Source organism: Mirounga angustirostris, unplaced genomic scaffold, assembly GCF_029215605.1.
Source record: "Mirounga angustirostris isolate CCGP_5_RB_7025 unplaced genomic scaffold, mMirAng1.0.hap1 SCAF_8, whole genome shotgun sequence".
NCBI lineage: Eukaryota > Metazoa > Chordata > Mammalia > Carnivora > Phocidae > Mirounga > Mirounga angustirostris.
The window spans coordinates 138305170-138317249 of record NW_026991716.1 but is presented as its reverse complement, the minus strand read 5'-3'; the positions used below and the strand labels follow the sequence as shown (position 1 = coordinate 138317249).

Sequence of the window (12080 nt, the reverse complement as noted above, 5' to 3'; positions counted from 1 at the left end):
ATAAACAAAGAGATTTCTCTGGATGTGCAGTTTTTCAGTGAGCCAAACTTGTGAGAAAGCAGCAGGAGAATAGTGTTAAGGGGAGACTTGGAAGGAATGACTCAGAAGGAACAATTTTATATTTTCCTTCTGTGAGAATTTGTAGCAAAGGACTAAACATTTAGATGAGAGCAAGCATCAAAAGGTAAAAAAGATGCAGGAGACCCTGATGGTGGCTTCCTGTTCTTTGATCTGACAATCATCTTTTGGGACTCTGAAGGTTATCTGGTACTATCCTTTATGAATATCAAATTTTCTTTCTGTCATCTTTTTTTTCTCTCAAGAATTTCTTGATTTCTGTATGCCTACGCTTTTCCTTGGAGATAATTTTTGCCTTTTTTCAGTGGACTCTGTTGTTTGGCTTTATGGAATGCTGGGTGGCACCCAGTTAGGTTTCCTCAGAGAATCACTGACTCATCACAAAGGGAGTCATATCATTGGTATATGTGATCCTGACCATGTATGATGAACTGAGCAGAGAAAAAAATAGAAAGAAGCATCTGCACCCAAGGTCTTATCTTGGGAGGAGTTCCTCATAAGATGATCTCATAAACATAGATTCTACCAAGTCAACTTCTTTTGAAAATGGTAGACAATTTTCAAGTGCCAGGTTCTAAGAGAGGATGAGCAGAAGATGTTCCCTGCATCCATTCCCCTATAACATCTGTCTGTGCACTCTTAATTGTAAAAATATTCATTGTAATGTATTACCCCCATTCAAGCAACACCACCACCCCCTTCTGGCCCAAAGTATCAGTGTCTGAAGGGCAAAGGGGAGAACTACCGGGGGAAGGTGTCCGTCACTGTTTCTGGACATACTTGTCAACGCTGGAGAGAACAGACCCCTCACAAGCACAACAGGACCCCGGAAAACTTCCCTTGCAAGTAAGTCTGCCTCTGGTCCCAATCCCTGTCTGCTGAGAGGAATGTGAAATCCCACTGACGTGGTCTTGGTTTTGTTCCTGGAAGAACCTATGCTAAAATATTCTACAATGAAAACTGGCCAAGCCATCAGCAAGGGAAGTGAAATTTTGCACTGATTTTCCTCTAACAATTGTTCTCAAAGTGGCTCCCCAGACCAGCAGCATTGGCACCAGCAGAATTTGTTAGAAATGCAAATTCTTGGGCCCTGTCCAGATCTACTAAATCAGAAACTCGGGAGTGGGCCCCAGTAATACGTTCTGAGAAGCCCTCCACTAAATGCACAGTGAGGTTTGAGAACACTTAAACTCTATGGCTGTAACACTTAAATCCCATGGCTCTGATGTGTCCTTCTTGAGGCAGGAACTGTGTGGAAAATACCCACTGTGTTTCCAGCATTGACCGTAGCGCCTAGCACATAGCAAAAGACCGATTTTGTTTGACTATCTGCAGTCAAGACATATATTCCCACCATTTACCAGGGAGCAGCATCAGTGCCATAATTCTGTGGACCCTGTGGAATCCAGCTCTGCTTCGGTTTCTACCTGTCATTTGGTTTGTTTAAATCTGGAGAATTAGCTGGGTACATCCCCAATGTTACCATTAATAAGCATGCGTACACCATTATTCATTTAGCCTTTTTGGAAAGCCGAACTCACTAGCGCATCTTTTTCAGAGATTTGGATGAAAACTACTGTCGCAACCCTGATGGAGAGTCAGCTCCATGGTGCTATACGACCAACAGTGAGGTGAGGTGGGAACACTGCAATATTCCGTCCTGCGAGTCCTCTCCATTAACCTCGGAAGCTTTGGACGCCCCTGGTAAGGAAGGGCAGTGAGAGCCGACCAAGGGCCCCAGTGTGCTCTGTGCTTCTCCACTCAGGTGGAATCACAATACGCAGTAGCTTTGCTTATAGTTTAATTCTGTTCTGGTCAGAGGACGTGCTCTGTGATTTCAATTCTGTTAATTTGTTGAGGCTTGTTTTAAGGTTCAGAACATGGTTCAGAATATTGGAAGAGTGTAGCCCTGCTGGTGTTGGGTAGAGTGTCCTATAAAGGCCAAGTAGGACAAGTGGGTTAGTATTGTTTAGCTCTTCTGAATCCTTACTCTTTTTATTTTATTTTTTTTTGTCTCTGTTCCACGCATTACTGAGAGCTGAACAGTGACATCTCCAACTTCAGCTGTTGATTTGTCCATATCTTTTTGGTCTTTGCTTTATCTATTCTTGAACTCTCTGTTGGGCATAGAGACATTTAGGATTGTTATGACTTCTTGAAGAAATGACGACTTTATCATTAGGTAATGTGTTTGGAATACTTCCTGCTCTGGTCTACTTTTACTGATAGGAATACAGCCCTTGCAACTCTATGTTCACTTGTGTTTGTAGGAGATCTTTTTTTTGGTCAGCCTTTTAATCGAGATGTTTAACATTTACATTTAATATCATTGTTAACATGGTTGGATTTAAAAGTTGTTTCGACTTGTCCTGTTTGAACTTTGTTCCTTTTGAAATCTTTTTCTCCCTTTGTTTGTTCATTCAGTATTTTTTGATTCTCTTCTATCACCACTATTTCCTTATTAGTTAAACCATTTTTGGTGTTTTTAGTATTTTTTTCTAATATTTAGAATATATATATTTAACTTACCACATTCTACCTTCAAATGATACTACTTTATTTGATGTAAAATGTAAGAAACTTAAGACATTGTATTTCTATTTCCTCCTTCCAAAGTGTTTTGCCACTGTTCTCAAAGAGCTTATTTCTACTGTGTTATAAATCTCACAATATATTGGTATTATTTTTGCCTGAATAGTCACATTTCAAAGCGATTGTAAATTAAAAATATCTCTTTATCTCTATCTATCTATCTATCTATCTATCTATCTATCTATCTATCTATCTATCTGTCTATCTATCTATCAATCATCTATCCATGTATACCATTTCTGGTGCTCTTCACTTTCTTTTGGAGATTCAAATTTCTATCTGGTATTGTATTCCTTAACCTTTAACATTTTTTGTAGTACAGATCTGCTGCTTATTTAAGACTTGTATGTCTGAAAAAGTCTTTATTTTGCCTTCAGTTTAAAAAAATAATTTTGTTGGGGGTAGAATTCTGGGCTGAAGTTTTTTTCCTTTTACCACTTTAAACATGTTACTCCATTATATTCTGTTCTGAATAACTTCTGACCAGAAATCTTATCTTTGTTCCTATGTATTTCATACTTTTTTCTTCTCTGACTGCCTTTAAGACTTTCTCTCATCTTTGGTTTTCAGCAGTTTGATTGTGATGTGTCCTCATGTATTGTTTATTTATTTATTTTTTGTGTTTATCTTGCTTGAGGTTCTCTGAGCTTCTTGAATTTGTGGATTGTTGATTTTCATTACTTTTATAAAGTTCTCAGCCATTATTATGCAAATATTTTTTCCTGCTCTTTCTCTCTTTTTTTGTTTTCCTTTTTTTAGACTCCAATTACCCTTTCATATTATCTCATACCTCTTGTATGTTTGTTCTGCCTTTCCCCCCACTTTTTTTCTCTCTTTGAGTGTCAGTTTAGATAATTTCTACTAACTTATTTTCAAGTTCACTGATTCTCTTTTCAGTTGTGTCTGGTCTGCTGATCAGCCCATCAAAGGAATTCTTCATCTCTAATATCATGGTTTTTATTTCTAGCATTTGCATTTTTTCCTTTTTTTTTTTTTTAATAGTTTCCATCTCTGCTGAAATTCTTCAGCTATCCATGTATATCATTCACCTCTGGTATAAAATGCTTCAGCATATTATTCGTAGCTACCTCACGGTCTCTAATAGTCTGCTCTAGTCATCTCTGGGTCTGGCTCTGTTGGTTTCTCTTTCTTTTTTTGGTATGTCTTGTGATTTTTCATCAATTGCTGGATATAATGTGTGGCAGAATAGTAGAGATTGCAGTTCCTTCCACTTTGAAATGGATGCCCTCTTTTGTAAGCATGCTGTATGGGTAATTAAGTCAATCTAGTCAGTGGATGAACTGCATTTGGGTTATTGTTGCTGCTTTTACTTTAAGCAGGCCTCACATTCCTCATATCCCCTTCACACTCCTTCACATTCCTTAGCATACTGTTTGGGGGTGCTCAAGAGTTTTCTTAGGATTCTTAATTCAGTCTCAATTTTTAGCAGTCACTGCATGCTTGCACCACAAAGGAGTCTTGCTCTAAACCAGACTTTCGTGACAGACTGCTGTTTCTTGTTTCTCAATGCTAAGCTTTTGATGGAGGTAGGCATTCTCTACCTTCCTGATCTCCCCCCACCCCCGTCTTAGATGGGCTCTATGCACCTGAGCTTTGAAGGTAGTGTTATCTTAATGTTCTTCCCCCTTTTCTTTTCATGGAACTAAATTCTAACTTGTATCCGTGGTGGTTCTTAAGTAGAAGAGTAGCAGACTTCTGCTCTGTGTCAGTGAAGGATCCTGGCACAAAAGAATTCCCGGTCCCTCCTCTAGGGGAATAGATTTTTGCCTCTACCGTTCTCTGAGAAGCAAAGGATATTTTGCCTGCACTCTTGAATGCAGAACTGTTTCCTGCCCCATCACCCAACAGCTTAAGGGTTTGGCTTTGTATAAAGAAAATGTCTGGGGAAACACACAAGGATCTCATTTCTGCAGCCTGCACCACTGAATGTACCTCTGAGCTCCTACCCAGTTGTTCTCATGAACACCCAGTAGACATCCATAAACAGGAACTTGCACGTGAGTGCAATTTCCAATTATAAACACTCTGACCCATGTGTTTTTCCCTGAGTTTTAAATTAAATATTTACAAGAAAAGTTAGGTCACTAAAGTTCTACAGTGTGATTGATCTATTGTTTTCTTTGCAAGTCCATTTCCTGGCCAATATGAAAAGAAAGCAGAGTTAATTCCCAGAGACTACTGTTCTGTTTGTGTCTTCAATTGCTTCACATATCTCTGTTCTAGTCGTTACTTAGTTGATTATCTTCTATTTCAGCTTTAGTACCACCTGAACAAACTCCTGTGGTCCAGGAGTGTTACCAGGGCAATGGACAGAGTTATCGAGGCATGTCATCCACTACTATCACAGGAAAGAAATGCCAGTCTTGGTCGTCTATGACACCACACAGACATGAGAAGACCCCAGAACACTTCCCAAATGCGTATGTCTTTGCTTTTAACCATGAGAGGAACAATAACCAACTTATATTTCTGTTAGAAGGTCCATGCTATAAACTAACTTCTTAGAACCAAATTTCTCTTGGCTCCAGAATGTGAGGCAAAATGTCTTAGGTGCTTTGCTTTTGAACAAAAGCTCTGAAAAAAGAGAAGTTAGAGACTGGCTATCTTTCCTGAGCACTTTTGTGAGAGAAAGAGGAGATGTATAGAGGTGTTGAGTTCATGCTAGTGGAAGGCTCAGGAGAACGAATGACCAGAAACTTAGAAACAGTACCATTCCACAGCACCTGGTAAAGATCAATGCAATCTTTCAACTATGGAATTTTATCATTCCAAACTGCAACCTCTGAAGTGAAGTTTGTGTTTGTCATTGTATCACAGATATCTATATACTTGAATATATATATTTTCATATATCATCTAATATATATCACTTAAGTTGTACTGACACCTGGATCTTGAGCATGAGTGGTCAGCAGTGGTAGGAGTTGCCAGGACTTGAAGAGCAAAAGCAGGAAGTATACAGATGCTGATAGGCAAAATGGACTGGTAGATGGACAAAGACCAGCATTTCTGCCATAAACATTTATAAAATGTAGGGGATAAAACTTTTTTCACATGATGGACAACAGGTATCAGAGGACTGAGAACTTTTAAAAGGGGAAATAAATTATTAGTAGTAAATTAGTAATTGGGCTTACCAAGACAGCTGGGGTTTTGTAGGCTGGGTAAGAATAAGAAAGGCTCTGTGCAGAGAAGGAGCTCAAAGAATAGGCACAGCTCTCCTTAAATCTTTGGCTGAATATAAAAGTGCACATGCACAGGGAGAGATTCCACAAAGTTCACAGGACAAAGAAAAACTACTGAGGAAAGAACAACTGAGAGTGATGAGATAAACGGGGATTACAGAACCCACACAACATTGAGAGATTCTGTGTTCAGAGATTTGAGATTCTGACAGAGAGACCTCATGGGACACCATAAGCATTCAGTAGCAATTCTAGAAAAGTCACACTTTAGGAGTAGAATTAATATATTCTTAAAATAAGGGCAATTCTAGAAACACCCCAGCAAAGCTTAAAAGCAATCCTAAAAGGATCAGAATAATCTGTAAGTAAATTAACTGTTTGCCACACATAAACTCAACTGTCTTTAGAGAAAAACAACAAAATCCAGTCACTCAGTCATGTGGCATCTACAATGTTTGGCACAAATTTAAAAATTACCAGACATCCAAAAATCATTAAACGTGATCCAGAGCCAGGGGAAAAACCAGTCAAAACAAGCGACCCAGAAATGATAGAAATGATGGAATTAGCAGACAGAAATTTTAAAAAATATTATAATTATGTTCAAGGATTTAAAGGAAAATATGAATATATAAGAGAAAAATTGGATGTTCTAAAGAAAAAAGAAAGCTATAGAAGAGCCAAATGGAAAAGACAAGACTTAAAAATATATATCTTAAATGAAAAATTCATCGTATGGCCTTACCATCAGGTTAGACATGAAAGAAGAAAAGGTTAACTTGAAAATAATGCAGCATAAGCTATAAAACCTGCAGCACAATGTCAAAACAAAGACTGAAAGAGAATAAACAGAACCTCAAGGATCTCTAGAAAAATATCAAGAGGTCTAACATATGTTTAAATCAAGTCCCAGGAGAGGAAAAAGATATTGAAACAAAAAAATACTTGAAGCAATGATGGCTGAAATTTTTCCAAAGATGAAAAGATTATAAACTTATAGTTTCAAGAAGTTCAATGAACCATAAGTAGAATTTTAAAATTTTATCAAATTTTATCGAATATTTAAGGAGAAATAATACTGATCCTTTATAATCTCTTACAGAAAATAGAGGAGGAAGGAACACTTCTCAACTCAGTTTGTGAGGCCCAAAAAACTGAGATACAAAAAATAAACAAGAATATTGCAAGAAACTACAGAACATTTTCTGTTGTGAACATAGACAAAAAGACTTAACAAAAATTAATAAATTGAATGCAGGGTTGGTTTAACATTTACCAACAATCAACATAATACACCATGTTAACAGAATAAAAGTGATAAATCATATGATTATAACAATAGATATAGAAAAACTTTAGACAAAATTTAACACTCATCCATGATTTCAAAAAGTCTTAGCAAACTAAGAATAGAAGGGAACCTCCTCAATTTGCTCAAGGACATCTACAAAAATCTTCCAGCTAATATATTAATGAGGAAAGATGAATGCTTTCTCTATAAGATTGGGAACAAGAAAAAGAAATAAAGAGCCTAAAGTTTAGAAAGGAATCAGTAATCTGTCTTTATTCACAGAAAACTAGATTAGTAGATACAGAATCCTAAGGACAAATAAGTGAACTTTGCAAAATCGAAAGATACAAAAGTATATACAATGTCAATACACAAAAATCTATTGTATTTCTATATACCAGAAATACCCAGTTGGAAAAGAAAAAACTTTAAAACAATATCACTGACAATGGTATCAAAACCAAAATATTTAATGATAAATTTAACAAAGTGTGTACAAGAACTATATGCCACATACTACAAAATGTTGTTGAGAGAAATTTAAAAGATCTAAATAAAGATATACTGTTCATGGATTTAAGAGTCAATATTAATTCTTACCAAATTGGATTTTGGATTCAACCTACATTCAAGCAAAATTACTGCAGCTTTTTTCCCCCCTTTGTTTGGAAAAAGAGACAAAATCTATATGCAAAGGACCTAGAATCACCAAACAATCTATACAAATCTAAACCATCTATAGAAGAATACCCAAGTTGGAGGACTTACCCACCCTGATTTAAAGACTTACTATAAAAGTACAGTGTTCAAGACCACATTGGTACTGGCAGAAAGATACACAAATAGAGAAAGCAGTCATTGGGGGTATAGTCATACAATGGAATACTATTCAGCGATAAAAGGGAACAAGCTACAGACACTCTCAAATAGCACAGATGAAGCTCAAAAGTCACACGAAGGAAAGAAGCCAGGCCCAGAAGAGTATACACTGAGTCCATTTATACGATGTTCTAGGAGAGGAAATCTAGTTTCTGGTGAGAGAAATCAATAGTATTTGCTCCCACGGGGGCAGCAGAGATTGAGTGGTGACCCTGGGGAGCTTTCTGGGCGGGGGATGGAAATGTCCTGTATCAGGATAGGGGTGTGGGTTATACAGATATATGTAGTAATCAAAACTCCTCAAACTACCTTTAAGATCACGCATTTCACACTATGTCAAGGAGAGCTCAATTCTAAAAAAAAAAAGCAGGACTTCATTTCTTTCTTTTTTTTTTTTAAACTTTTTACATGTTTATTTTTTTTTTTAATTTTTTAATTTAAGTTCAATTAATTAACATGTAGTGTATTACTGGTTTCAGAGGTAGAGGTCAGTGATTCGTCAGTCTTATATAACACCAAGTGCTCTTTCCATCACGTGCCCTCCTTACTGTCCATCACCCAGTTACCCCACCCCCCAACCCACCTCCCCTCCGGCAACCCTCAGTTTGTTCCCTATGATTAAGTTTGTCTCCCTCTCTGATTTCAAAAGATAGACCTTGACACATCCAGTTGCTTGGAGACCCGCTGAAGGGCTTTTCTCGAGTTGTGGGCCAGGCTCTGAGACAGCCCCCTGCCTGCGGTATCTGCAGACATAGTGCTGGATTCCCATAATACATAGTATGTTTCAGATTTTCTCAGACAGCCACAGGTCACGGGTCTAAACTATAAAGAGGAATGCAAGGCTGAGAAGTCCGAAAGACTGGGGCAGCTTTTAGGGGAGGCCTGGCGACCGAATTGCTCAGTGTCCCCAGGCTCCTCACCTGCTGTGCCTCTTTCCCAATTGTTTCTAACTCTCCCATAAGCCCTCAGCCCCCTTCGTGCACCCACACATCTCCTGTCACTCTTTCTCTAGTGTCATCTGCATCCCTCCATCCTACCTGGTTGCAGCGGGTGTGGTATGAGGGAAGGCTGGGGTCCCCGTGACCTCTCTCCCCTGCCCCTGCATTTCCCCAGAAGGCATCCTTTAGAAACACATCCTGCCTGGGAGCTAGTTTTCCAGGCAAGCTTCCGTAAGTCTTTCAAAGCCCAAACCCACTTGATCTACCTGATGGGATACTTACAGTATTTTCATGCTAAGTGCACAGCATTTTAGCAACATTGTGGGTCAGTGGATGGAGGGGACTGGCCTGAGAGTGTCCTCACAATGTCACTCCTCCTCAGGGAAATAAATGTGAGTTCTAACTTACACAGCTCTATGTATTCTTACAGAGAGAGAGAGAGAGAGAGAGAGAGAGAGAGAGAGAGAGAGAGAGAGAGTTGTACGTGCATAGGAAAAAAAATCTAAAACGTGCACTTTAAATTCAATATTGGCTATCCCTGGGGAATGTATGTCCCATTCCCAGGAAAAGGGAGACATTCGGGTACTTTTAGTTACACATTTTTATATCATCTCAGTTTTTATATGGAGCACATATTACTTTTGATTTTTTAAATAATATCAGAATCTATGTTTTGAATGTACCCAGTTGTTTAGAAGCTGAGAGACATCTGTGCTTGTCACATTATAATAATAGTTGGTACCTGTGGTGTCTTTAATGGAAATATTTCAAAGTCACTTATTAACACTCTGTCACAACAAAAAGTGGAGGGTGCAGAAGTGCCCCGGAAGATTCTCCACCTCTCACGACCTGTGTTGTGGAATTTACAGCGGCTTGACCCTGAACTACTGCAGAAATCCAGACGGTGACAAGAGCCCTTGGTGTTATACCACTGACCCGTCTGTCCGCTGGGAGTTCTGTAACTTGGAGAAATGCTTAGCCACAGAAGAGAGTGGGACCAACTCCCCGACTGTGCCCCAAGTTCCGAGTGGAGAGGACGCTTCCGAACCAGGTGGGACGTCTGTGGCCAGACTTCTACGTCCGCGGGCGTCAGGATGATAAGGGGCGGACCACCTTACAGAGGCAGAGCGCGTTACTGCTGCGGGCACTGAGCGCTGGCCGGGGGGCCGCCATGTGGAGGCAAGCCTCAGGGAGCCCTCGCGGCAGCCAGAGCTGCTGTTGCTGGCGTCACATGGGTGGCCTGTGGTTTTAGGACTTGATTGGTTCTGAGCGATGGATAAAATTTGAGCCTGAGTGGATCGAGGGGTTGATGTTGGCAGCGCTGGCCAGGATGGGACCTGCTAGGACACCAAATCCTTGCTCCCTCCATGGAGAAATAGAAATGATGGATTTGGTTTTTTGAATAGACTGAATTAGGGGTGCTAGCAGGACAATCAAGTGAGGCTCTCCAACACAAACCTGGAAGGGTGGATGCGAGGCTTGCAGGGTCACCGGGGCTCAGCGCAGGGATGTGGTTGTCATCTGAGGTGGGAGGCAAGACCCTTCTGTGCTTCCCTGGCCATCGGAGTGCAGCTCTGAGTGCTTAGCACCTGCTTCTGGGCTTGTCTCCTGCCCCTTGCCCCACCCTGCAACCCCAGCCCTGGCATGAGAACTCAGGGTCCATGACTTGTCTGGCCACTTTCAGGTAATTCAAGATCCTCCAGAAGGTAATGATTTAAACAAGAACTTGGTTTCAGGTTGAGAGCCCTCTCCATCCTGAGGTGGGCTTGGCTCCCCCGCAAAGCTGGAGAACCTCACCTACTCTTCCCTTGAACAGGCTGAGCACATCTCTCTTTCCTCTTTCTTGGTGAGACTGTGGGCTCTGTGCCCATCTGGGTCTCCCTCCTAGATAAGACTTGAGACGACCTGCCGTGGTTCCCCCCTGTGCCTGCCTCACATTTGGTGCATGGATAACTCCCCTACCCCAGTCCTGGCAAACTTTGGGGTTGCAGCCTGCCCAGCACAGCCCCCTTCCTTGGCAGAGACGCTAGGTGGCCCAGCTTTTGCATTTTGGATTTTCCAAATGGCCGTCAGAGCACTGCTGCCCTGGGTCCCCCTATGGGACACTCACCACGTTCTCTGAGGGGTCTTGTGGAAGCCCCCTGTCCCTAGGCTGGGGCAAGAGATGAGCTTGGAGAAGGGGCCCAAGTCGTCTCTTTATGAACCTCTTCGCCCCGAAGGGTGGGAACTCACAGCACAGCTCCAGACAAAATAGTATCTTTTATAAAAATCCTGTTCAATTTACATTCTTTTTTCCCCCCATCCTGGTTGAGAATGAGGTGTTCGAGGGTCTTCTGACAGTTCACAGTTGCATCTGTTTGATGCGAATCCTCCAGGGGCTCTGTCTTACCACTCAGCTTGTTATAGAATTGACTATCTTCGTGTCCTGGCCAAAATTTCCATGCTAACATCTTGGCTTGTGATTATTTCCCAGGCAACAGCGTTTCCAGTAACTTGTTAAAATAGGCAGTGTTTGCTGTAATTGTCAACATTCCAGTGCTCTAAGGATGTGACCACAGAAACTGTCATATTGGAGAGTCCTAGCGGGGCTGCCTATATTCCCTAGCGTCCTGGGTCTGTGCAGGGACACGTAACCACCCATTTCTTCTTCCTCTTACAGACTGCATGTTTGGGAATGGCAAAGGGTACCGGGGCAAGAAGGCAACCACTGTTTTGGGCATCCCATGCCAGGAATGGACTGCCCAGGAGCCGCACAGACACAGTATTTTCACTCCACAGACAAATCCACGGGCAGGTCTGGAAAAAAACGTAAGCCACTTTGATTTGAACTCTATTTTGCCTTTTGCTGACCAATCTTTGCAAACAGAATTGACCCTGTGTTACGGCAAGTCAGCCCGGACTGGTCCTTGGTGGTGGCAGAGGGGATTGTGAGAGATCTCGGGAACAAGCCTCCACGTAACTAGCATCCGCGTGGCGACTCCGGTGTCCAAGCAGACCTCCGTGCCTGTGACCACTGTCCTCGGGCTCCTCATTTCGTTTGCGTTTGGGATGTTTCCTGCTTGCTTTTAGTACTGTGTGCTGTTTCTAGTTTCTAGT

At 41.1% G+C, this 12080-nt stretch overlaps 1 protein-coding gene across 1 annotated transcript in view; it reads left to right on the top strand.

Moving 5' to 3' along the window:
• Positions 1 to 12080, top strand: part of PLG (plasminogen) — an 84883-nt gene that overhangs the window by 61610 nt on the left and 11193 nt on the right. Inside the window, exons 8-12 of the mRNA XM_064596973.1 lie at positions 762 to 924; positions 1637 to 1782; positions 4946 to 5111; positions 9854 to 10035; positions 11644 to 11792. Of these exons, the coding sequence (XP_064453043.1) occupies positions 762 to 924; positions 1637 to 1782; positions 4946 to 5111; positions 9854 to 10035; positions 11644 to 11792 (806 nt within the window). The remainder of the gene's footprint in view (positions 1 to 761; positions 925 to 1636; positions 1783 to 4945; positions 5112 to 9853; positions 10036 to 11643; positions 11793 to 12080) is intronic.